This window comes from Pristiophorus japonicus, chromosome X (genome assembly GCF_044704955.1).
Source record: "Pristiophorus japonicus isolate sPriJap1 chromosome X, sPriJap1.hap1, whole genome shotgun sequence".
NCBI classification, from domain to species: domain Eukaryota; kingdom Metazoa; phylum Chordata; class Chondrichthyes; family Pristiophoridae; genus Pristiophorus; species Pristiophorus japonicus.
Genome location: NC_092010.1, coordinates 36,098,924 through 36,125,807, shown reverse-complemented (window position 1 = coordinate 36,125,807; position 26,884 = coordinate 36,098,924). Strand labels below are relative to the sequence as shown.

General features: G+C 45.7%; 2 protein-coding genes across 4 annotated transcripts in view; one reads left to right on the top strand and one right to left on the bottom strand.

Annotated features, from left to right (window-relative positions):
* Positions 1–26,884, top strand: part of LOC139240874 (TRAF family member-associated NF-kappa-B activator) — a 222,872-nt gene that overhangs the window by 4,300 nt on the left and 191,688 nt on the right. The window lies entirely within an intron of this gene.
* LOC139240873 (chymotrypsin-like elastase family member 1) lies at positions 9,237–26,527 on the bottom strand. Its single transcript, XM_070869375.1, has 8 exons — positions 26,488–26,527; positions 22,918–22,985; positions 21,397–21,494; positions 18,700–18,822; positions 17,548–17,684; positions 13,710–13,855; positions 12,109–12,258; positions 9,237–9,349 (listed from the first exon to the last, which is right to left on the bottom strand). Exons 1-8 carry the CDS (start codon positions 26,525–26,527, stop codon positions 9,332–9,334), a joined length of 780 nt encoding a protein of 259 aa, XP_070725476.1. The 3' UTR covers positions 9,237–9,331.

Here is a 26,884-nt window from a genome sequence, read left to right as displayed (position 1 = left end):
GCTCAGGCCGCATCAAACAACAAATTAAAAAAATATGATTCATGCTGCCCTCTGAAGTGGAGATTAAAATAATTAACCTCGACATAGTCTGTTAGGAATCAAACACAACTCAGTTTATTTTACTTGCAAGGGAGAAACGAGCCTGCAAGCCAGCCCCTACTGAACTCTCCGCACCCGCTCTCCCTGAACAAAGAACACACAGGGTTTTTATACAGTTACTCGGCCTATAATGGCCGGACATTCAATACATGAGACATACATTGATTTGAATGGACACAGCCCCTTGTCATAGGGTGAAGATGATTTCTATCCCACCTATTTCTGGTACTTTTCCCCTACTGTGGCTCAGGGTGTTTATCCAACTTGGAGTGTTGTCTTATCACTCCTGTGCCTGGCTCCAATTTGACCTTTGCTCATACTGGGTATGGTTTTTGCTGAAGTGCCGGTCTAAGACATACCATCCCCATGTTCTCTCTTGTGTTAGGACAGGAGGTACACGATGCGACCTTGAGACAAAGTACAGATGTACAGTTCTCAACCTAATTCTTATTTCTACGTGTTTAGTTTGTAAGGGCTGCACGTACACACTTTAACCCTCTATTCCATGTCTGATATGTCCAGTGTGACCTATTGTCCCACTTCACCCTCCAATCTTTTTCCGCTAACAGTAAAGAAAGAACAAATTTGTATTTATATAGCGCCTTTCACATCCTCAGGAAGTCCCAAAGCGCTTTACAGCTAATGAAGTACTTTTGAAGTGTTGTCCCTGTTGTAATGTGGGAAATGCAGCGGCCAATTTGCACACAGCAAGCTCCCACAGACAGCAGTGTGATAATGACCCGATAATCTGTTTTAGAGATGTTGATTGAGGGATAAATATCGGCCAGGGTACCGGGGATAACTCTCCTGCTCTTCTTCAAAATAGTGCCATGGGATCTTTTACATCCACCCGAGAGAGCAGAGGGGCCTCAGTTTAACGTCTCATCTGAAAGACGGCACCTCCGACAGTGCAGTACTCCCTCAGTATTCTATGTTTCAAGTGCAAGACGGGTGGAAATTTAAATCATTTAATTTGTCACTCTGCCAGGCTCAGAAAGTAAGAAAATAGCAGCCTTGGATAAGGAATGGAATGTTTTTTTCCATCACTAAGGTATTATTAACATCTGAAATAATGACTTGTCTGTGTCTCTATGTTTTTTTGATGGTGCTATGAATATTTGAATGGATTTGGCAGCTATAATGAGGTCATTTCCATCTAAGCCCTATCATCTGCTACTACACCAATCTTGACAGCCAGTGAAAATGTTATTAAATAGGGAAAAACTCAGGTAATATTTATTTTTTGAGGGGGGAAGGTGGAAAATCAACCTGTTTTGTCATGCTTGTGTTTCAAAGTAACCTTGTGACAGTGTTGATCAAGGACTCTATTAACTTTAGAATGGGCAGCAATTTATATTTTATGCCTCATACTTTCAGAAGGAGTTTTCATTTTTGGTGCTAGTATTAGGAGGCGAATGGAACAAGTCAGTGAAAGAAAACAGAGTGGGGTGAATCAATGTAAAGATAAAAAAGCAAGCTATCGTTAAAGGGGTACTTTCTTTTTTAAAGTTTTGCTCTCATCAAGGTGAAGGCTATCAGTGCCAAGGAGTGGTATCCTTCCCATCGAAGACACCCAGCATCAAGAGCATAAGAACATAAGAAATAGGAGCAGGAGTCAGCCATACGGCCCCTTGAGCCTGCTCCGCCATTCAATAAGATCATAAGAACATAAGATCATAAGAAATAGGAGCAGGAGTCGGCCATACGGCCCTTTGAACCTGCTCCGCCATTCAATAAGATGGCTGATCTGATCTTGGTCTCAACTCCACATTCCAGCCTGTTCCCCATGACCCTTGACTCCCTTATCGTTCAAAACTCTGTCTATCTCAGCCTTGAAGACATTCAATGACTCAGCTGCCACAGCTCTCTGGGATAGAGGATTCCAAAGATTCTCCCAGCTCAGGCAAAGCACGACCAGCGACAGAGTTGAGCACCCTCTACCCTTCCCCAATGTCATACCTCAACCTCAGGGAGGACCCCCTACTGCATCAGTGGGACATTTTTTTCACAATTCCCACACCACCGTCCCGTGGCCTCGCTGAGTGAAATTGCTAAATTAGGGGCAACTTTGTGCTGCAGGCACCACGTCCACACGGAACTGTATTGAAACTACCCAACTCATTTCAAATGGGACCCTTATAGCCAGAAGAGAGAGGTAGACGTTTATCCCATCAGTCCAGTTTGAATTTGAACCGAGCCCAAGCAGTGAAAAGCCTGTGTCTAATCCACCGCACCGCCCAGCTCCCCTGTGTCGGATTATCTTCAAAGTATTTCACCCTTTTGTGGGTCCCACATCATTTTGTCACGGGCGCCTTTCTTTGCCCAGAACTCATCCGTTGAAAGGCTGCCTCTCACGGCCAACAGAGATTTAATTCCAACACAAGGAATGGGCTTTCCACTAACATCTGGGAGGAATCCCCACTCGGACTGGCAACCCCAATCGCTGTTCTCCAAATGTAAATTTAGACAGTCAATATTCAACACTGAAGGCAGGGGCAGCACAGCTGAACTCAACCTGTCATCACTTCCATATCCACACACGCACATTTTGCAGGAGTCGTCGCTGTTTAGTGATCAGGATGGGAAAAACAATAAACAGTGCCTCAGGTAGTGAATGAGTTAAATGGATCCGGCAGAAATATCAGGTATCTTTACCAACTTATTAATGCCTGACCTGCTGACAAATTAACCTTGGACGATTTACAAAAGTACGCCATATTTAAAGGTTGGTTAGTCACTGTGCCAAATAGTGAAATGACTCCTTTTAATTGTTAACTGCTGGAATAAAATTCCTTTCTTTATGTATTATCTTTTCTGCAGTAAGCTGTCAGCTCAAATGGTTCAATGATTGCCAATCGGAAAGCCAGAAACGTAAGTACTCTGGCTGACTGACACTGAAGGCCCCTTTTTACATGATATCAATCTTGCTGTTGACTAGTTTGTCAACTGCTTTTGGTATTTTAAGAACCATTTCATCTGATTCAGTGATGCGTTGGCAGATGGTGGCTTTTTCGCTATTTAGTCAAGACGAGGGAATTCGTTGACAAAGTCTGAAAAGCAGTCGATAACAGTCTTCAGAAATTGCTGGCAGAAAGTGGCTGCTTGTGCTTGCAATGCATGGATGAGCTCTCCCGATGGTTCAGTCACTAAATGCAATGCCCATTATGAAACAACCATACAGATCAAGTTTAGTCCTCAGTTTGGCATGTTAGCCAATCTCAACCAAGATGGTAGTGGGGGATGGTGCAGTTGGCCTCAGCACTCCTGAGCGAGGCAGGGGAAATAAACCAGCAAGAGTTCCTCCTCCTGATTGCTATCTTATGACTCCAGCTTGGAAAGTGCGCACATGGAGATCCAGTGAGGAAAGGATTGCGCTGGCCTGCAATGCCCTCTATGGTTGAACATCCTATTGACACTCACTATCTGAGCGAGCACATGAAGAATGGCCATTTGGGCAAGAAAGCCAGTGCGGTTGGCTCCTGTGGCACTGTATTCCAGCAACAGTCCGTGCATCAACAGAGGAGAAATTGGAGGGGAAAAAGTACCTTAAAAAAACTAACTGTGGGACAAAGCACAAAATCTGACCTTGTGAACGGACCAGATATTGAGTAATTCCAGAAGTACTGATATTATGCGGTTTGTTCACATATCTTTTTACACCAGCCTGTCCTCGCCGCACAGCACTGCCCCCCAGCCATCAAGATCCACGGCGCGGCCCTGGACAACGTGGACCATTTCCCTTACCTCGGGAGCCTCTTATCAACAAGAGCAGACATTGATGACGAGATTCAACACTGCCTCCAGTGTGCCAGTGCAGCCTTCGGCCGCCTGAGAAAATGAGTGATTGAAGACCAGGCCCTCAAATCTGCCACCAAGTTCATGGTCTACAGGGCTGTAGTAATACCCGCCCTCCTGTATGGCTCAGAGACATGGACCATGTACAGTAGACACCTCAAGTCGCTGGAGAAATACCACCAACGATGTCTCCGCAAGATCCTACAAATCCCCTGGGAGGATAGACGCACCAACATTAGTGTCCTCGACCAGGCCAACATCCCCAGCATTGAAGCACTGACCACACTTGATCAGCTCCGCTGGGCAGGCCACATTGTCCACATGCCAGACACGAGACTCCCAAAGCAAGCGCTCTACTCAGAACTCCTTCACGGCAAACGAGCCAAAGGTGGGCAGAGGAAATGTTACAAGCTTCTCAAATAAAGTGCAACATCCCCACCGACACCTGGGAGTCCCTGGCCAAAGACCAGTCCGCCCTAAGTGGAGAAAGTGCATCCGGGAGGGCGCTGAGCACCTCGAGTCTCATTGCTAAGAACATGCAGAAATCAAGTGGAGGCAGCGGAAGGAGCGTGCGGCAAACCTGTCCCACCCACCCTTTCCCACAACGACTATCTGTCCCTCCTGTGACGGGGACTGTGGTTCTCGTATTGGACAGTTCAGCCAGTTAAGGACTCATTTTGGGAGTGGAAGCAAGTCTTCCATGATGATGATGTCAAGTTGGGTTCAGAAAGTGCTCAGGGAGGGGTTTGACCCAAAGCCCTCCACCATTGGGGGTTTTCCTGACATCATGTCTGGGTCTGTTGTAGACTCAGTGATAGAGATTGATTGTCGTGGTTAGTCAACAACACTTTTATCGTATCACGCAACTACCAGGATGCTCGAAGGTGATGATGGACCTGGGCCTAGCAATTCCTATGTTGGATCTCTTGAGTACTTTATATAAAAGAAAAGAAAGAACTTTCATTTGTATAGCGCCTTTCATGACTTTTAGAGGTCCCAAAGCGCTTTACAGCCAATGAAGTACTTTTGAAGTGCAGTCACTGTATTGATGTAGGAAACACGGTAGCCAATTTGCGCACAGTAAGGTCCACAAACAGCAATGTTACTTAATACTTAAGGAAAGTCTTTTTTGATGTCTTGAGAAATTGGATGCTTCCGCCAGCGCTCTTAAAAAATTCAACATTTACTGGCATGAACGTACACACACACAGCACTCTCATCTAGTACCCAGGGTGTGAGTTTCAGCCTGCAGCATAACTCGAGTGTTGCCAATTGTGCATTCCACTCTGCAGCTAACAGTCTCAGCTCAGTATAAGTGCAGAATCTAACGATGCTTATATTTTTCTTCAAATTTATGTAGAAGCTACTATTTCTTTTCCTTTCACGCCTTAACCATTCAGCTATTTGAGTTGGTCGTTGAGTCAGAGGCAGTTATTAATAATATTATCAATCATAGAAACATAGAAAATAGGTGCAGGAGCAGGCCATTCGGCCCTTCGAGCCTGCACACCACCATTCAATATGATCATGGCTGATCATGCAACTTCAGTACCCCTTTCCTGCTTTCTCTCCATACCCGCTGATCCCCTTAGCCGTAAGGGCCGCATCTAACTCCCTCTTGAATATATCCAACGAACTGGGCTCAACAACTTTCTGTGGTAGAGAATTCCACAGGCTAACCACTCTCTGGGTGAAAAAGTTTCACCTCATCTCAGTCCTAAATGGCTTGCCCCTTATCCTTAGACTGTGACCCCTGGTTCTGGACTTCCCCAACATCGGGAACATTCTTCCTGCATCTAACCTGTCCAGTCCCGTCATAATTTTATATGTTTCTACGAGATCCCCTCTCATTCTTCTAAATTCCAGTGAGTATAAGCTTAGCCGATCCAGTCTTTCTTCATATGTCAGTCGAGCCATCCCAGGAATCAGTCTGGTGACCCTTCGCTGCACTCCCTCAATAGCAAGAACGTCCTTCCTCAGATTAGGAGACCAAAACTGAACACAATATTCCAGGTGAGGCCTCACCAAGGCCCTGTACAACTGCAGTAAGACCTCCCTGCTCCTATACTCAAATCCTCTCGCTATGAAGGCCAGCATGCCATTTGCTTTCCTTACTGCCTGCTGTACCTGTATGCCAACCTTCAGTGACTGATGTACCATGACATCCAGGTCTCGTTGCACCTCCCCTTTTACTAATCTGTCACTATTCAGATAATAATCTGCCTTCCTGTTTTTGCCACCAAAGTGGATAACCTCACATTTATCCACATTATACTGCATCTGCCATGCATTTGCCCATTCACCTAACCTGTCCAAGTCACCCTGCAGCCTCTTAGCATCCTCCTCACAGCTCACACTGCCACCCAGCTTAGTGTCATCTGCAAACTTGGAGATATTACATTCAATTTCTTCATCTAAATCATTAATGTATATTGTAAATAGCTGGGGTCCCAGCACTGAACCTTGCGGCACCCCACTAATCACTGCCTGCCATTCTGAAAAGGACCCGTTTATTCCCACTCTTTGCTTCCTGTCTGCCAACCAGTTCTCTATCCACGTCAATACATTACCCCCAATACCATGTGCCTTAATTTTGCACACTAATCTCTTGTGTGGGACCTTGTCAAAAGCCTTTTGAAAGTCCAAATACACCACATCCACTGGTTCTCCCTTATCCACTCTACTAGTTACATCCTCAAAAAACTCAAAAAGATCTGTCAAGCATGATTTCCCTTTCATAAATCCATGCTGACTTGGACCGGTCCTATAACTGCTTTCCAAATGCGCTGCTATTACATCTTTAATAATTGATTCCAGTATTTTCCCCACCACTGATGTCAGGCTAACCGGTCTATAATTCCTTCTTTTCTCTCTCCCTCCTTTTTTAAACAGTGGGGTTACATTAGCTACCCTCCAATCCATAGGAACTGATCCAGAGTCCATGGAATTTTGGAAAATGATCACCAATGCATCTACTATTTCTAGGGCCACTTCCTTAAGTACTCTGGGATGCAGACTATCAGGCCCTGGAGATTTATCGGCCTTCAGTCCCATCAATTTCCCTAACACCATTTCCTGACTAATAAGGATTTCCCTCAGTTCCCCCTTCTCGCTAGACCCTCGGTCCCCTAGTATTTTCGGGAGGTTATTCGTGTCTTCCTTAGTGAAGACAGAACCAATGTTTTTGTTCAATTGTTCTGCCATTTCCTTGTTCCCCATTATTAATTCACCTGATTCTGACTGCAAGGGACCTACATTAGTCTTCACTAATCTTTTTCTCTTCACATATCTATAGAAGCTTTTGCAGTCAGTTTTTATGTTCCCTGCAAGCTTACTCTCATACTCTATTTTCCCCCTCCAAACTAAACCCTTAGTCCTCCTCTGCTGAATTCTAAATTTCTCCCAGTCCTCAGGTTTGCTGCTTTTTCTGCCCAATTTATATGCCTCTTCCTTGGATTTAACACTATCCCTAATTTCCCTTGTTAGCCACGGTTGAGCCACCTTTCCTGTTTTATTTTTACACCAGACAGGGATGTACAATAGTTGTAATTCATCCATGTGATCTTTAAATGTCTGCCATTGCCTATCCACCGTCAACCCTTTAAGTATCATTCTCCAGTCTATCCCAGCCAATTCACGTCTCATACCATCGAATTTTCCTTTCTTTAAGTTCAGGACCCTAGTCTCAATTAACTGTGTCGCTCTCCATCTTAATGAAGAATTCTACCATATTGTGGTCACTCTTCCCCAAAGGGCCAGATTGCGAATTAATCCTCTCTCGTTACACAAGACCCAGTCTAGGATGGCCTGCTCTCTAGTTGGTTCCTCGACATATTGGTCCAGAAAACCATCCCTTATACACTCCAGGAAATCCTCCTCCACAGTATTGCTACCAGTTTGGTTAGTCCAATCTATATGTAGGTTAAAGTCAACCATGATATCTGCTGTACCCTTATTGCACGCGTTCCTGTTTGATACCATCCCCAACCTCCCTACTACTGTTTGTGGTCTGTACACAACTCCCACTAACGTTTTCTGCCCTTTGGTGTTTCGCAGCTCTACCCATATAGATTCCACATCATCCACGCTAATGTCCTTCCTTACTATTGCGTTAATCTCCTCTTTAATCATTAACACTACCCCACCTCCTTTTCCTTCCTGTCTATCCTTCCTGAATATTGAATACCCCTGGATGTTGAGTTCCCAGCCTTGGTTACCCTGGAGCCATGTCTCCGTAATCCCAATTACATCATATCCGTTAACAGCCAGCTGCGCAGTTAATTCATCCACCTTATTACGAATGCTCCTCGCATTGAGACTCAGAGCCTTGTTTTTTTAACACTCTTTGTCCTTTTAGAATTATGTTGTAATGTGGCCCTTTTTGATTTTTGCCCTTGATTTCTCTGCCCTCCACTCTTGTTTTTCTCCTTCCTACCTTTTGCTTCTGCCCCCTTTTTATTTCCCTCTGCCTCCCTGCATAGGTTCCCATCCCCCTGCCATATTAGTTTAACCCCTCCCCAACAACACTACCAAACACTCCCCCTAGGACATAGGTTCCGGTCCTGCCCAGGTGCAGACCGTCCGGTTTGTACTGGTCCCACCTCCCCCCAGAACCGGTTCCAATGTCCCAGGAATTTGAATCCCTCCCTACTGCACCACTCCTCAAGCCATGTATTCATCTGAGCTATTTCTACTCTGACTAGCACGTGGCACTGGTAGCAATCCTGAGATTACTACCTTTGAGGTCCTACTTTTTAATTTAGCTCCTAGCTCCCTAAATTCAGCTTGTAGGACCTCATCCCGTTTTTTTACCTATATTGTTGGTACCTATATGCACCACGACAGCTAGCTGTTCCCCCTCCCCCTCCATAATGCGCTGCAGCCGCTCCGAGACACCCTTGACCCTTGCACCAGGGAGGCAACATACCATCCTGGAGTCTCGATTGCGGCCGCAGAATCGCCTATCTATTCCCCTTACAATAGAATCCCCTACCACTATAGCTCTCCCACTCTTTTTCCTGCCCTCCTGTGCAGCAGAGCCACCCATGGTGCCATGAACTTGGCTGCTGCTGCCTTCCCCTGATGAGTCATCTCCCCCAACAGTACCCAAAACGGTGTATCTGTTTTGGAGGGAGATGACCGCAGGGGACCCCTGCACTACCTTCCTTCCACCGCTCTGCCTGATGGTCACACATTCCCTATCTGCCTGAGTATTCCTCAGACATATAGCAAAGAATTAACAAGCAATAGGTCACGATGTAACGTAAATGTTGAAAACCCAACCACCAGCTGCTTTCTTTTTACAAAAGATGTATTAATATCAAGAGGCAATGAACAGGAAAAATGATACATTTCATTTTTATTGCTGTATCCCAATACAATTAGTGAAGTTACATGTTTTTGTTGTGAGTTGCAGTTTGTCCATCGTAATCCAGTTTTAATGAAAAGCGATTTTCTGAAAAACAAACATGATTATTATTTTTTTCTGAAACTGGTTAGTCTGGGGTATGAACAGATACTTGACTAGACTATCACTCTAATTACAGATGTGAGGGTGGGGGGCCGAATTTCGCGATCTTAATGGCGAGAAGTTTGCCCTTCTCGACATGCAATTGATTGTAGCGCTGTGTAACGGGAATCCCCAGCGAAGAGCTGCATTGACGTCAACAAGCTGTCTAAGCAGCCAATCACATTGAAGAATACTCACAGACAGCAAACCAGGAAATGAAAAGCAGTTTTTAATCTGCATTTTTAAAAAATGTTACAGAGAGTGAAATGAAGATTGGGACATACACATGGGGATAAGGTAGAAGGTAGAATCATGAACAAATTTTGAAAAAAAAAACATTTTTTTTAATTGTTATTTTTATCATAATGGAGCAATTTGACACTCCACAAATATAAAATGTAGTTTATCAGGGCCAAAACAGTTGTTTAGCAGTCAATATGCTGTTAAAACCCCAGTTATGCCTATTCCAACAAGGCTCAACATTTAATGGGGTGTTTAACAGCGATAGCGCAGAAAAGCTCATGTTTTCGTCAGCTCTGCTGATTTCACCGATTACACGGATTGCCGGCAATGGGGGGCGGGGGGCGGGCCACAGCACAGCCAGTGTCGGAGCAGTGAATGACTGACCGCAACTTCAGGACTTCCGCGTTTCGATGTGCATGCGCTTCACCGCCATTACCCGCTGCAAAATCCAGGCCCTTGTTTACACTGTTTCTCCAGAATTTTCGCCAAAGTTTCGGCAGGTGATTGGGAAAACCACCACCGAAATTCTACCTCAGGGTGTTTAGGGGTAGAAATTTGTCTTGGGGGGAATGCAAACAGGCAATTCTGCATCGGCGTCCCGTTATATGCCCCGCCTGATATTCAATTCCATTGGAGTCAATGTAACTGAATATCGGCGTGGTATATAACGGGCGGATGATACGATATCGCCCATCTTGGGTGGCATTTCTACCCCATAGTTCTTTATTAGAGAGGGTACTATAAGCTAGTGTGTGCTATATCGGCGCAGATACGATGGTAAGTACAGCAAGGAATCGAACACGGCCAGGGTGATTGGGACTAGTTTCGATCACCTGGATGGGTCGGAGAGGAATTTTCCCAGATTTATTTCTCCTAAATTGGCCTGGGTTTTTATCCGGTTTTTGCCTCTCCCAGGAGATCGCATGGCTCTGGTTGGGGTGGAGTGTAGAATGTTTCAGTATAAGGGGTGTCACAGTTGTGTGGGCAGACTGGCTGGGCTGGGTACTCTTTACCTTTCTGCCATTGTTCATAGGTTTATATTGTAACCTTCAGGGCCGCTGACCGAGGGCCGTGTGGTTCTTTGTCGGCCGGCGCAGACACGATGGGCCGAAATGGCCTCCTCCTGCGCTGTAAATTTCTATGTTTCTATATCAGACATGCTAATTATACTGCTTTCAAGTAACTCGGGTGTACGGTTAGCTGAATTGAATTCATGCAAGCGGTTTGAAGCCATTTTTAGAATGTGCCTGTGTAGCTGCTTCTTTAGTTGTTGGTCTCATGCAGCCGGTAGTACCAGCAGGGTCAAGGAAATCTGAGGTTTCTTAGCTGTCAGTTAGCGAATCTGCCAAGTTGATCTTTAACTGGGTAGACTGGATGCAGGGAGGATGTTTCCCCAGGCTGGGAAGCCTAGAACAAGGGGGTCACAGGATACGGGGTAGGAAATTTAGGACCGAGATGAGGAGAAATCTTTTCACTCAGAGGGTGGTGAACCTGTGGAATTCTCTACCACAGAAGGCTGTGGAGGCCAAGTCACTGAATATATTTAAGAGAGAGACAGATAGATTTCTCGACACAAAAGGCATCAAGGGGTATGAAGAAAAAGTGGGAATATGGTGTTGAGATGGAGGATCAGCCATGATCATATTGAATGGCGGTGCAGACTCGAAGGGCCGAATGGCCTACTGCTGCTCCTATTTTATATGTTTCTATGTTTCTATAAGACCTGCTGCTCGAGAGCCTGTGGAACCAGCACAATACTAGTCTAGTAGGAGGTAGTTACAGTGTAGCTACAACAAATGCCCAGCCAACTTTTTAAACTTTCTTTTTAATCTTGCTCACGTTAATAGGTGGCACGCTGTCCCGTGCAAGTATGCGTAGAGTTTCTGGGTCAGAGCGTGACATGGGGCTGATGGTGGAAATCAAGTCTGTTGGTCACATTACACTAAGGTGCTTTCACATTTTAAAACACTGCAATTAATGACAAATGCCATTAAGGAAGCCAAATCTGTTGAAAAATATTCCGCTTTCCTCTTTGGCCTGTGCACTCCAGCACTCTGCGAGTGATTGGACAGGCCCTGGCAGCAAAAAAAATCTTAGGCCTCTCCTCCATCGCCATGGCAACACTTCTGGCGCCCAGTGTTGCAAATGGTGGGAATTATGTCAGAGGACATATTTCCCTCGCTTGTATCTTGTTTCAAGACGCCCACCTATATATCGTGTCTGTCAGCGACCTCATTCTGGATCGGCCTGCCCCCCCACCCCCCCCCCCCCCGCCCATCCATCTCCTACTTCATGGGCCTGATGGCTCCAGATTTAAATGGACGGATAATCATGCAGGGTGCCATTACCAATATATATCCCATCACACGAAGCTCTGTGCAAGGAGTGTTAAATCAGAACATTTATCCTGTAGCATCTTATACAGTATATAAAATGATAACAAAAATCAAGCGCTAACATACATCATTGATCCAGTTGATGTAAGATGAGACACGGGTCCAGACCGTTGGCTTCATGTAGGTGTCACATCCTGCTGCAGCGACAAAGCTGGTGGCTCCGTGGACGTAGAATATCCCATTATGCTGACAATTTAGAGGCCCACCAGAATCTCCCTGTGAGGAAAAACCCAGTTATATTCAGTCCCTCATGCTGGAGTACGTAAGATTTATTTAATTTTTTAAAAATCTATCAAAAAAGTCAAATCAAAATGGGCACAGAAATCAAGGAGACATAGAAAGAAAGAGTAACAGGAAGGTAGAGAAACATAAAGAGAAAAAACGGTGATGGAGAAATAAGAGAAATATTGAAAAGAAAATGGGAGTGAAAGAAAGAACAGGAGTGATAAGTGAGCAAGAAATGGAGGAAAGGACAGAGAAAGAAAAACAGAACGACTCGTATTTATATAGTCCCTTTCACCACCTCAAGAGGTCCCAAAGCGCTTTACAGTCAATTTGTACACAGCAAACTCCCGCAAACAGCAATGTAATAATGACCAGATTGTCTGTTTTAGTGACGTTGATTGGTGGATAATTATTGGCTCAGAACTCTCCTACTCTTCTTCGAAATAGTGCCGTGGGATCTTTTATGCCACTTGAGAGAGTAGACGCGGTCTCGGTTTAATGTCTCAACTAAAAGGCAGCACCGCCGACAGTGCAGCACTCCCTCAACACTGCCCCTCCGACAGTGCAGCACTCCCTCAGTACTGCCCCTTTGCCAGTGCGGCGCTCCCTCAGTACTGCCCCTCCGACAGTGCAGCACTCCCTTAGTACTGCCCCTCCGACAGTGAGGTGCTCCTTCAGCACTGCCCCTCCGACAGTGCGGCGCTCCCTCAGTACCGCCCCTCCGACAATGCGGTGCTCCCTCAGTACTGCCCCTCCAACAGTGCAGCGTTCCCTCAGTACTGCCTCTCCGACAGTGCAGCGCTCCCTCAGTACTGCCCCTCCGACAGTGCAGCACTCCCTCAGTACTGCCCCTCCAACAGTGCAGCGCTCCCTCAGCACTGCCCCTCCGACAGTGCAGTGCTCACTCAGTACTGGCCCCTCCGACAGTGCAGTGCTTACTCAGTACTGCCCCTCCGACAGTGCAGTGCCCACTCAGTACTGCCCCTCCGACAGTGCGGCGCTCCCTCAGCACTACTCTGGAATGTCAGCCGAGATTATGTGCTCAAATCTCTGGAGTGGGACTTGAACCCACAACCCTCTGAGGTGATAGTGCTACCAATGAGCCACAGCTGACACGATGAGGAAAGAATGAGGCAGACGGTGTCAGTAAAAACAAGAGGTAGCTGGTTGAATGTTTGATGAGGGAAGCGATTGAGGGTAATGAGAGATAGAGTGGTGTATGATATATTCCAGACTTTGGGAGCTGCTGGCTGGACCATAATGGCCTTTTCCAGTCCTGCACATCCCTATGTTCCTGTGCTGAGAGATGAAGAGAAAAGAAAATTGAAAGTAAGGGTAAGTGTGGCCTCATGACAAGAGGCTTCCCATTGCACTGATAGTACTCAGGATTGTCAATATCTTCTTCAATATGTCCATTGAAAGAGAGTATCCAAGATTATTACCTGACAACCAGCAATGATACCATCACCTCCAGCACACACCATGTTTGATGTGACATAATAACCCCACCATTCGGGCTGGGAGCAGACGTTATAGGCAACAACCTTGATGGGAGCTTGTTGAAGAGTAGGATTAACTGTCCCACCATCTGCATCAAGAAAAAAGATCCACTGTTAATGTTGAATTTTTGTCAATCACTGTTATTATAGTCCACATTTTATTCTGGATAATAATATAGCACCATATTGTCTGTCCGTCTATGGGAACATCGACAATCAGATTGAAGACCATTTGATGGCTTCTAACTATTTGCTTTCCAGGTTAAGAATTTATGGCGGATGAAGCCAACCTTTTCCTGAATTAATACACTGTACATCCGTGGAAGATCCTTAAAGGTGTCTGTGGTTTCACTATGCAGATTTATTGACAAATAACTTTCAGATTGGATAGGCTGGGGTTGTTTTCTTTGGAACAGAGGAGGCTGAGGGGAAACTTAATTGAGGTGTATAAAATTATGAGGGGCCTGGATAGAGTGGATAGGAAGGACCTATTTCACTTAGCAGCGATGTCCATAGCCAGGGGGCATAGATTTAAATTGGAAGTAATTGGTAGAAGGATTAGAGGGGGGTTGAGGAGAAATGTTTTCACCCAGAGGGTGGTGGGGGTCTGGAACTCACGGCCTGTAAGGGTGGTAGAGGCAGAAACCCTCACCATATTTAAAAAGTACTTGGATGTGCACTTGGAGTGCCGAAACCTATAGGGCTACGGACCAAGAGTTGGAAAGTGGGATTAGGCTGGATAGCTCTTTGTCAGCCGGCGCGGACACGATGGGCTGAACGGCCTCCTTCTGTGCTGTAAATTTCTATGATTCTATGAGTTGCAGCAAAATGCTATATCCCGATGCATTGCTTTATATGCTCCTACATTTCAAAACTGTGAGGATTTGAGGAAGCAAACAATGAAGGACCAAGAAAGGAAAGAAATTAAGAAGAAAACATTAAAATGAAACAAAGGGACCCAGAGAAAAATAGCACACTCAGGGCAAAAGGCAGCACTGATCATTGCCTTATGCATCTACAGTATGTGTTAACACCCACAGTGTGACAGGATAAATAAGTGGGGGGGGAGTAGATTATTCATGAGTGAGAGTTTGTGGGCTTTGGTTTCCGTTTATAATACCTATAGGGTGGTTGCAATTAAAATAATGGGATTTTTAATGAGCATTTCTGTAGTTTTAGCAATCCAGGAAACAGCTGAAGGTGCTTTGTGATGTCTCTGTGTCCTTCTGCCTCCATCTCTGCTCAGAATGGCAAGAGAGCAGATCGCCAACTCCTCTATAACTGGCGGCGCCAGTGTCATTCCAGTGATAGAGGTTGTGGTCCAAACTGGGAAAGATGGACGATATCTTTGGGAATTTTTTCTATCCTATGTCACTGGATGATGTCAATACTATTTTAGGTCACAACCTGCCATCTTTCTAACCCTTAAAGTGCCAGCAACTTCAAGGAAACTCCAGCCTCCCTGTGCTGATCAGTCTGTTTTGTTTTTGGCTAATGTTAAAACAAGCAATATTATTTTGTTAAATTGAGAAACCACAATGAAGGGACAAGGTCCAGAGAATAGGACACGAGCGAGGGTTGTTATGTATTAATGCTTGGGGGTCACCAGACACCAGAGGACGCTGTGGTCGGAGGTCATCGGGCTGTACGCATGTGGCATGTGTGCTTGGTCACCTGTATATAAACTGGGTGTCTTTGTCACGCTGGCACACTTGGACTGGAATAAAGATGGATCAGGTTGCATCTGAGTGAGTTTACAATAACCAGACTCTTGAGTCATTACAGGTTAAAATAAGAGTAAAAGTGAGGACGTAAGAACATAAGAACATAAGAAATAGGAGTAGGAGTAGGCCATACGGCCCCTCGAGCCTGCTCCGCCATTCAATAAGATCATGGGTGATCCGATCATGGATTCAGCTCCACTTCCCTGCCCGCTCCCCATAACCCCTTATTCCCTTATCAGTTAAGAAACTGTCTATCTCTGTCTTAAATTTATTCAATGTCCCAGCTTCCACAACTCTCTGAGGCATCGAATTCCACAGATCCACAACCCTCTAAGAAAAGAAATTCCTCCTTATCTCTGTTTTAAATGGGCGGCCCCTTATTCTAAGATTATGCCCCCTAGCTCTAGTCTCCCCTATCAGTGGAAACATCCTCTCTGCATCCACCTGGTCATACCCCTCATAATCTTATACGTTTCGATAAGATCACCTCTCATTCTTCTGAATTCCAATGAGTCGAGGCCCAACCTACTCAACCTTTCCTCATAAGTCAACCCCCTCATCCCCGGAATCAACCGAGTGAACCTTCTCTGAACAGCCTCCAAAGCAAGTATATCCTTTCGTAAATATGGAAACCAAAACTGCACGCAGTATTCCAGGTGTGGCCTCACCAATACCCTGTATAACTGTAGCAAGACTTTCCTGCTTTTATACTCCATCCCCTTTGCAATAAAGGCCAAGATTCATTGACCTTCCTGATCACTTGCTGTACCTGCATACTATCCTTTTGTGTTTCATGCACAAGTACCCCCAGGTCCCACTGTACTGCGGCACTTTGCAATCTTTCTCCATTTAAATAATAACTTGGACGAGGGCTGATGAGGAGTATACTGGTGGGAGGGCTAACAGCGCATAGACAAGTAAACTCAAAGGCCTAGATTTTCTGCTTAATTACACTGGCCACTTTGCTTAAATTGGTCAGATGAAAGTGACTACCTCCTCATCCCTACCACTTCTGGGATTTCCTGCCAGGAGTTACGGGGATATAACATACATCCGCCTATATATGTGTGGGTATATTGTAATGATTTGCAAATGAAGGAAATGCATCATCGGACGCCCTTTCCGTAATTTGTGCCATAGCAATGCCGGGCACACGACAACTATTTCCGTGTCTCTATGCGAAAAGTAAGGGTTAAATAGCCACAAAGTCTACATGATAACGCTCATTGAGCTGGCTTTTCGGCTTTGCTGATTCCGGGACGGTAAAGTTTGCGCCCGGGAACAGTTTGCGCCTGAGTCAGTAAAATTGGGCAGCTGGGCCCTGAGTGTGGGGCGGAGCGCTAAGGGAGGCGTTACACACCTCTCTGAAGGCGCTAGGCCGGCTGAACATGGGAAAATCCTGTGCTAAACAGCCGGCCTCGGAGTATTCTAAGAGAGGCCTGGGGAGAAAAAACCCATCAAAAACATTCTCAATGAATAACTCACGCCACCACAACATAATCGCAAAAAGAAATAAAAGACAAAACAATCACATACTTACCTGAGCTCACTGCAGCCGCTACAGCTTGGACTACCCGTTTTCACAGATGGTCCCAGCAGGGGGCGCTGCGGGACGTACGGATTGGGCGGGAGTCAAAAAGCAAGCTGGTGTCGCAACTAGCGGTGTTACACACCGGCTCGCCTCTTCCGGGCGGTACTGCTTCGCGCCCCCGCAAAACCGACCCCGAAAACCCCTCCGAGGCAGACAGGAGCGGGAAATCCAGCCCATTGTATAAATAGCAGTATGGAAGATGCTGGCCACTCAATGTTGCAGTAACCCCCAAGGCCTGTCACGGCCAGTCTCTGCGAGCCCTCCAGTCCAACTCCCTAGGGGATGCCGGGGAGCCCAACTGAACAATGCGGAGGACCCCGAGATCCTTGCAGCGAGCGGAATTCCTATTGTGCCGTAGGTGCGGCGGGTAGAAAATCCTGGCCATCATTTGCACGTGAAGGGTTCATTTGTTTTCTGACAAATAGGAGAAAAATACACGAATGCACAGGAATCCCAAATTACCTACTTCGAGTGTAGCCCCAGCCGGTGACGTAACACACAAAGTTGTTTGGTAAGGTGGCACCTGCCTCGGCCAATGTTCCAAGTTGAACATATTGGTTCAGAACAGCATCTTTTTCCAGGTAAAGCACAGCAATGTCATTCCTTCAAAAAAAATTGTTTTTCTGTAAAAATCTCTTTTTCTGCGTTTTTTAAATCAGTATGCTGCAGGCACATCTTAAGACTTTACCCATTACAGTCCCGTCCAGACAGTGGTTTGCGAGTGCCTACAATTAAGCTGAGTTATTGATCATGTACAGTTTTATATTCTTTTCTCATTTCGCTCTCCTCCTTTCCTGAAGGCACTCAGTTCTGCTGGAGTGCTGTTTCACAAGCGGCAGTCACCCTCTGCTACCTCTTGCTGTGGCTGAGTGGGTTAGCATAGCACCCTTTTCTCGGAGTCAGAAGGTTGTGGGTTCGAGTCCCACTCCAGGGACTTGAGCACAAAAATCTAGGCTGTACTAAGGGAGTGCAGCACTGTCAGAGGTGCCATCTTTCGGATGAGACGTTAAACCGAGGCCCTGTCAGAAAGTGCCTTTCACGACCACCGGATGTCTCAAAGTGTTTCTCAGCCAATGAAGTACTTTTTGGAGTGTAGTCACTGTTGTAATGTGGGAAACGCAGCAGCCAATTTGCGCACAGCAAGCTCCCACAAACAGCAATGAGATAATCTGTTTTGTTATGTTGATTGAGGGATAAATATTGGCCAGGACACTGGGGATAACTCCCCTGCTCATCTTTGAAATACTGCCGTGGGATCTTTTACATCCACCTGAGAGAGCAGATGGGCCTCAGTTTAACGTCTCATGTCTGCTATGTTGTCCTTCCCCCAACACACGCGCACACTCACACACTTTCCTGGGGTCACGAGCGACACTGAGGCTAATTGTAGCGCCAGTGCAGCTAATGAACGTTATACAGTCAATGCAGGGGCACATATATTTCTTATTAGCCCACACAAAACTATGCCAGCCATGAGTTACACCTCCTCTATGAGGTTGTAACCTTTTTTAAAGACTGGAGCAGGAAGCACGGTGGCAGCCACGATGGACTCGATTTTAAAGTGACTATGGTATCAACAGATTTCTCATTTAACCGAAGTAGCAATATAGTTACATACCCAACTGAAAGGTCGCCATTCCAGCCTTCATGGAGAATGATATCTTGAACAAAAATGTACTGTTCGGTTCCATCAGTCTCATAAATGTTGTGATCACCCAAGACTACACGGTATGTACCCGATCTGTTGATTGAAGGAAATGATAAGTCATTCCAAACAAAAGGGGTGGAGTAGATAGCTTCAAGTGCCAAAGTATCTTAATTGGACCTTTCTTGTTGGTCAAAAAGAGGGACAAGATCATTAAAGGAGCACCATTGGCTGTTAGGGTTACGGTAGCATAGCAGTTATGTTATCCAGAAGCTTGGACTAACGGGGTAGATGCGGGTTAAAATCCCACCATGGCAGCTGGGGAATTTAAATCCAGTTGATTAAATAAATTTGGAATAAAAAGCTAGTATCAGTAATGGTGACCATGAAACTACCTGCTATATTGTCGTAAAAACCCATCTGGTTCACTAATGTCCTTTAGGGAAGGGAATCTTCCGCCCTTACCCGGTCTGTGACTCCAGACCCACAGCAATGTGGTTGACTCTGAAATGGCCTAGCAAGCCATTCTGTTGTATAAGGCCACCACCTCCTCAAGGGCAATTAGGGATGGGCAATAAATGCTTGCCTAACCAGCGATGCCCACATCCCATGAATTAATAAAAAAATAGCTAGGGCAATACTGCTACTTCTGTTACTCTACTGGTACACAGCTCCCATTTGTAATGGTGAGCTGTGCTCAGTTTCAGTTTTCTTTGGGATTTTAAGTAACTCATTTTATCCGGTCCTCAATTACAAAGGTTTTGCAGTCATTTTTATTGGCAAGTGGGATAAACTGTTGTTAAAACGTTGCCAGTGATTGCAAATAAGGCTTGTTGTTTTATACGGTGAACTATTGAAAATCATGCACAGTCCTTATAAGGATCTGCTGGAAATCCTTCAGGACTTTTACTGGAAACTCATAAGACTTTTAGTGAGGCTGCCAACGTCTGTGGAAGGAATGGACTTGATGGGCCAAATAGCCTTGTCTGGTGCTGTATTTTCTTACAAAAGTACACACTATAGACAGGTTGGAAAGAAAGTGAACTGGAGAGAGGGAGGGAAGTGGGAAGAGAAAAAGACAAAACCTTCAGAAAAAGGAGAAAGCACACAGATTTCAAAACCGCACAGAGAGAAAAGATTGAGAATGTTTCCATTTCCATACAGTGAGATTGGTTGAACATTCATAGTAATCCTGCTGTTAATTAAGCAAGCGATTAAGAAAGCAAATGGTATGTTGGCCTTTATTACAAGAGGATTTGAGTATAAGAGTAAAGACGTTTTACTGCAATTATATAGGGCCGTGGTGAGACCGCACCTGGAGTATCACCAGACTGATTCCTGGGATGGGGGGGGATTGTCCTATGAGGAGAGATTGAGTAGACTAGGCCTATATTCTCTAGAGTTTAGAAGAATGAGAGATGATCTCATTAAAACATACAAAATTCTTACAGGGCTTGACGGGGTAGATGCCGGGAGGATGTTTCCTGTGGCTGGGGAGTCTAGAACCAGGGGTCACAGTCTCAGGATAAGGGGTCGTCCATTTAGGATTGTGATTAGGAGAAACTTCTTCACTCGGGTGAATCTTTGGAATTCTCAACCCCAGAGGGCTGTGGAGGCTCAGTCTTTGAGTATATTCAAGACTGAGATCGATAGATTTTTGGATATTAAGGGAATCAAGGGATATGGGGATAGTGCAGGAAAGTGGAGTTACATAAGAACATGAGAACATAAGAATTAGGAACAGGAGTAGGCCATCTAGCCCCTCGAGCCTGCTCCACCATTCAACAAGATCATGGCTGATCTGGCCGTGGACTCAGCTCCACTTTCCCGCCCGCTCCCCATAACCCTTAATTCCATTATTGATTAAAAATCTATCTATCTGTGACTTGAAAACATTCAATGAGCTAGCCTCAACTGCTTCCTTGGGCAGAGAATTCCACAGATTCACAACCCTCTTGGAAAAGAAATTCCTTCTCAACTCGGTTTTAAATTGGCTCCCCCGTATTTTGAGGCTGTGCCCCCTAGTTCTAGTCTCCCTGACCAGTGGAAACAACCTCTCTGCCTCTATCTTGTCTATCCCTTTCATTATTTTAAATGTTTCTATAAGATCACCCCTCATCCTTCTGAACTCCAACGAGTAAAGACCCAGTCTACTCAATCTATCATCATAAGGTAACTCCCTCATCTCCGGAATCAGCCTCGTGAATCGTCTCTGTACCCCCTCCAAAGCTATATCCCAAACTGCACGCAGTACTCCAGGTGCGGCCTCACCAATACCCTATACAGTTGCAGCAGGACCTCCCTGCTTTTGTACTCCATCCCTCTCGCAATGAAGGCCAACATTCCATTCGCCTTCCTGATTACCTGCTGCACCTGCAAACTAACTTTTTGGGATTCATGCACAAGGACCCCCAGGTCCCTCTGCACCTCAGCATGTTGTAATTTCTCCCCATTCAAATAATATTCCCTTTTACTGTTTTTTTCCCCAAGGTGGATGACCTCACACTTTCCGACATTGTATTCCATCTGCCAAACCTTTGTTGAGGTCGAAGATCAGCCATGATCTTATTGAATGGAGGAGCAGGATCAAGGGACCGAATGGCCTACTCCTGCTCCTAATTCTGATGTCCTTATGTAATCTGTCAAAGAGTGTCAATCAAAATCATTCACCTGTCAACACAGTGTGCGGCTGTAAGCACCCATCGATTGCGAATCAGAGTGCCACCACAGGTGTGGTACCAGTAATGAGCATAACCTTGAAGAGAAACCTGTAAAAAAAAAGGATTATACACTACTTTATGTTTTCAAAACACACAGTGCTTCACATTTATGCAGAAAATATTGCTAACAGAGCTGTGTGAAAAATACTAGCGTGGAAAATGATTGAGTTGTGTTGGATCTTCAAATAAAGACCCAGGTTTGAATTAAAGGGGTAGAGATTCATTTTGGGCAGTAGCTCAAAGTGCGCGGTATCGAATGGGCCGTTATACTCCCCGCCCGATATTTAGTTCCATCGACTTCATATCTGAATATCAAGCGGGCACATAACAGGTGGAAGATGCGCTTCCACCCAAAACAAATTTCTAGCCCCTAGTCTTTACATTTTACTACATAACAACTCTGTAAAATAATTCATTGTATGCAAATCGCATTTATGACGTTTCTGAAACTTGGTAAGATGCAATGTAATCGCAATTTTTATTTTTTGCTTGGGCTTTCTCTGGGGCTGACATTGCCATTCTTCCTGGAATGTTGATAGGAGGGGGGTTGTATTGGGGTGGGGAGGGGGAGGGGGAGGGGGGGAGGGGGGGGCGCAACTTTATATCCTGTAGAACTTGCAGCTTCACCAAGCAGCGATATTGATACTGTCCATGTAGATATCCAGGAACTCTCATATTGTCCAAGGGGATACTATGGACCCAAGAGAACAGAGGGGGAAAAAAGGGGACATAGAAAGATACGGAGCCGTGCAGACGAAGAAGGCCCCAGTTTTGTTCTGATCTGTACTGAGTGAGCTGCTTTCAGCTGAGACAGTGATGAGGGAGCTGCAATTTGCCTCAGCGCCCTTGGGTTACATAAGAAATAGGAGCAGGAGTAGGCCATTTGGCCCCTCGAGCCTGCTCCGCCATTCAATACGATCATGGCTGGGTTAGGAAGGGGGGCGGGGTTACCCAGCCAGGGCTCCTGCTCCTGATAGCACTCCAGTAATGGCCAATAGCATGTGCATGTCAGGTGAGCATGGGATCAATGCCTTTCGGGGAGGGGGAGGGAGGATGTTTTCATAAAAAGAAATAAAGAAAGACTTGGATTTATATAGCGCCTTTCACAACCACCGGACGTCCCAAAGCGCTTCACAGCCAATGAAGTACTTTTGAAGTGTAGTTACCATTGTAATGCAGGAAATATTATTGCTTACAATTAAAAAAAAAACATTGCTATCTATTTACGTTTCATGTCCTGCAGATGGACAGAGATAAGAGGTCACTGAAAATTATATGAAAAGAATTTGGTCAAATATTGTTTTTTGTTTGAAATTAATTTCAAAGGACGTTAGGCCTTAGTGTAAGATTGTCGTGGGAGCCTTTCAGAAGCAAGGGAAGTTGGTGAAGGGGCTCATTAACTCAAATTCTTTCCTTCACTGTGAGTTTACAGAGAGCTGATAGTGTCGAGGAATAGTTGTACGTTTCATACCTGCCATGGCCACGCATTGCGATTTGCCTCGGTCCCTCCAATGACACGTTCGTCTACAGCACATAGCCCTGTTGAGGGGATCAAATGTTTTCAGTACAATATCTACTGGCAGCCTTTTACTGACTTAAGCTTTAATCGATGTAATCAGGAAGTCTGTAAAAGGCACTGTATCCCACTCGCAACGTGGCAAATCAAACTTCAAGGACTCCCGGGCCAGGTCAGGTTTGGTAAAACCTCTGTACTGCAGGATTGGCCAACGTTTTTTCTTCATGGGTCACAAGATCACAAGATAATTGTGGATGAGGAAGACCATTTGGCCGATCTTGGATCATCCATTGAGAATCATAGAATCATAGAATCATAGAATCATAGAATCATAGAAAGAGGCCATTTCGACCCATCGTGTCGAAGGATCCTAAAGTCTCTCGATTGTAGCATGCAATTTGTTCCGAAATGATTCCAGGGTTGTTGCCTCCTCTGCTCTATCCAAGGCACAAGTCAGGAGTGTGATGGAACACTCTCCACTTGCCTGGATGAGTGCAGCTCCAACAACACTCAAGAAGTTCAGCACTATCCAGGACAAAGCAGCCCGCTTGATCGGCACGCTACCCACCACCTTCAGCATTCACTCCCTCCACCACCGGCGCACCGTGGCTGCAGTGTGCACCGTCTACAAGATGCACCGCAGCAACTCGCCAAGGCTTCTTTGGTAGCACCTCCCAAACCCGCGACCTCTACCACCTAGCAGGACAAGGGCAGCAGGCGCATGGGAACACCACCACCTCCACGTTCCCCTCCGAGTCACACATCATCCTGATTTGGAAATATATCGGCTGTTCCTTCATCGTCGCTGGGTCACAATCCTGGAACTCCCTCCCTAACAGCACTGTGGGAGTACCTTCACCACACGGACTGCAGTGGTTCAAGAAGGCGGCTCACCACCACCTTCTCAAGGGGCAATTGGGGATGGGCAATAAATGCCGGCCTAGGCAGCGACGCCCACATCCCAGGAACAAATTAAAAAAGAGTCCATTCCATGTATTGATCACTCTCTGTATGAATAAGCATTCCCTGGTTATCAGTCCTAAGTTTGCCTTTTACTAGTTTGAACCTGCATCTTCTTGTCCTACTCCTGCAATTTAATATCCAATAATAAACATAAGAACATAAGAAATAGGAGCAGGAGTAGGCCATACGGCCCCTCAAGCCTGCTCCGCCATTTAATAAGATCATGGCTGATCTGATCATGGACTCGGGTCCACTTCCCTGCCCGCTCCCCATAACCCCTTATCCCCTTATTGGTTAAGAAACTGTCTATCTCCGCCTTAAATTTATTCAATGACCCAGCTTCCACAGCTCTCTGAGGCAGCGAATTCCACAGATTTACAACCATCTAAGAGAAGAAATTTCTCATCTCAGTTTTAAATGGGCGGCCCCTTATTCTAAGACCATGCCCCCTAATTCTAGTCTTCCCCCATCAGTGGAAACAAGCTCTCTGCATCCACCTTGTCAAGCCCCCTCATAATCTTATTTTGATAAGATCACCTCTCACTCTCCTAAATTCCAATGAGTAGAGGCACAACCTACTCAACCTTTCCTCATAAGTCAACCCCCTCATCCCCGGAATCAACCGAGTGAATCTTCTCTGAACTGCCTCCAAAGCAAGCAACTATAATGAGGCTTCAGCGCTAAGAACAGCCTCTTTGAAAACCTCTAGTCCTAAGAAATTCAACTGAACCAAACTAGCAAATAAGAAAAATCAGCACAAATAGGATGGAGGTTACTGGGCTTTGAGACCTGCTAGCCAGGCTTCGGGGGCTCTGTGTGACCCTAAGCCCTAAGGCCACAGGTTAAACACCCATACCGTACTCCACCCAGCCTCAGAAAAGCCTAATGCAACATTTCCATCTCCCATAATACCCACCTTTATGGCCTATTTGAGTGAAAATGCCAATTTATACTAATTATGGGTAGTCTTGTGCTGTGAACTTGTTTCCCTTTGGGAACTGAATTGAAACTGCCCCAAACACATTTCGCACATTCAAGCCTTGCAGCCAGCAGAGGGCGCACTTGCACTTCAGTTACTGGCTGGCGGCTGAAAACTGCAGTTCATGGCCCCGAAAATCTGCGATGTTTTTGGCAGATTCAGGGTGTCCAGGTACCAGTGGGCCTGTGTCCGATCCTGTGTGTAATACACCCTGTTCTGTGATGCACTGGGGTTACCTGTTGGGAGTGGGGGGCAAGCGGTTCTTGCATTTACCCCTTTGTAGCCTGATGTCCAAAGTGGAGGTCGGGCTGGAATTCTTGCTGGTGCCACTGATTACATCGAATTACATCGCGTCTGCAGCACAGAAACAGGCCATTCGGCCCAACTCATCCATGCCAGTGTTTATGCTCCACACGAGCCTCCTCCTACCCCTACTTCATCTCACCCTATCAGCATAACCCTCTATTCCCTTCTCCCTCATGTGTTTATCCAGCTTCCCCTTAAATGCATCTCTGCTATTCGCTTCAACCCCTCCTGCATCACAGGCAGCCAATACTTCACAACAGCAGGAGTGGGGCCCACAGGATTGTTTCAAGGCCTGGGAGAGTCAATCAAAGGAACTGATGGCAAGGAGTAGGCAGCCTTCCTGCAAAAGGGGCAATTTTTATTACTTGCTAACAATTTTCAGCCAGCTCTGCCTCCAAGCGGCTGGCTATTGCTGGCTTTTCTTGTCCCACCCTTTCACACATAGCGGGCGTCCAACCTGTGTCAATACTGGCGTGTGCCCCCGCTAACTGAGGTGAAAGAACAGGTAACCTCAGGCCCCAGAGGAGAAAAGTCAGTGTTGTAACCTCTGCAGCACCCAGACTCTCAACTTTGTTTCTCCAGTTACTAATAGGAGAGGATCCAAATCAAACTAGATGGCTCCAAACTGAATACAAACCTCATACGTACTTTATGGTTTGTTGTGTCATCGGACTCCTTTGAAATGCTATTGCCTATCCATGCACCATACATACAGATTAACATGCACTAACTTTCAGGTCAGTTACAACTATAGCTGCTATAGCAGAAATGTGGTGGTAGAGAAAGAAAGACTTGGATTTATATAGCACCTTTCACGACCACCGGACATCTGAAAGCGCTTTACAGCCAATGAAGTACTTTTGAAGTGCAGTCACTGTTGTAATGTGGGAAACGCAGCAGACAACTTGCCCACAGCAAGCTCCCACAAACAACAATGTGATAATGACCAGATAATCTGTTATGTTGATTGAGGGATAAATATTGGGCAGAACACCGGGGATAACTCCCCTGCTCTTCTTCGAGATAGTACCATAGGATCTTTTACGTCCATCTGAGAGAGCAGACAGGGCCTCGGTTTAACGTCTCATCCAAAAGACGGCACTTCCTTCAGCACTGCACTGGAGTGTCAGCCTAGATTTTTGTGCCTCAAGTCCCTGGAGTGGGGCTTAAACCCACAACCTTCTGACTCAGAGGTGAGAGTGTTGCCCACTGAGATACAGCTGACACTACAACCTGTCAATAATAATAGCAGGTGAAATAAGTGAAGTAGTACTTACCGAGCAGGGCAAGGCTTGCTAAAATCACCAGTCGCAACATCACGGCGGTTGTGCTGTGGGATGTCTTAACTGCACTGCCTGGCATTTATAGCCAGGTATATCAGAGACCCTGCAGAAACTGGATCAACTTCCAACTCATTTAGTAACTGATAAAGTCAGCGATGTTGAAATGTTCTGATTAATAGCAACTGAACAAGCATTGCACATGATTAATGGCTGAAAGTATCTGATAAATGTGAGAAAATCCACAGGTAACCTCAGTCTCCTTTACAAACAATATATGCGTAAATGTGCCGTGGTCGGGTAAACTGCAAACGTTACACCATTTTAAGAATGCAGATATTGTTTATCTTTCCTACCCATTTCTTGGTCTTCCCATGTGCCGTCCTTGACCAAG

What these genes read in the sequence shown, in the direction of transcription:
- LOC139240873 (XM_070869375.1), bottom strand. Translation starts at nt 26,527, where the DNA reads ATGTTGCGACTGGTGATTTTAGCAAGCCTTGCCCTGCTCG. An exon ending in AATGGCGACCTTTCAGTTGG is followed by an intron (nt 17,685 to 18,699) that starts GTATGTAACTAT and finishes TTTTTTTTGAAG; the next exon opens with GAATGACATTGCTGTGCTTT. An exon ending in GTATCATTGCTGGTTGTCAG is followed by an intron (nt 12,259 to 13,709) that starts GTAATAATCTTG and finishes TTTTCCTCACAG; the next exon opens with GGAGATTCTGGTGGGCCTCT.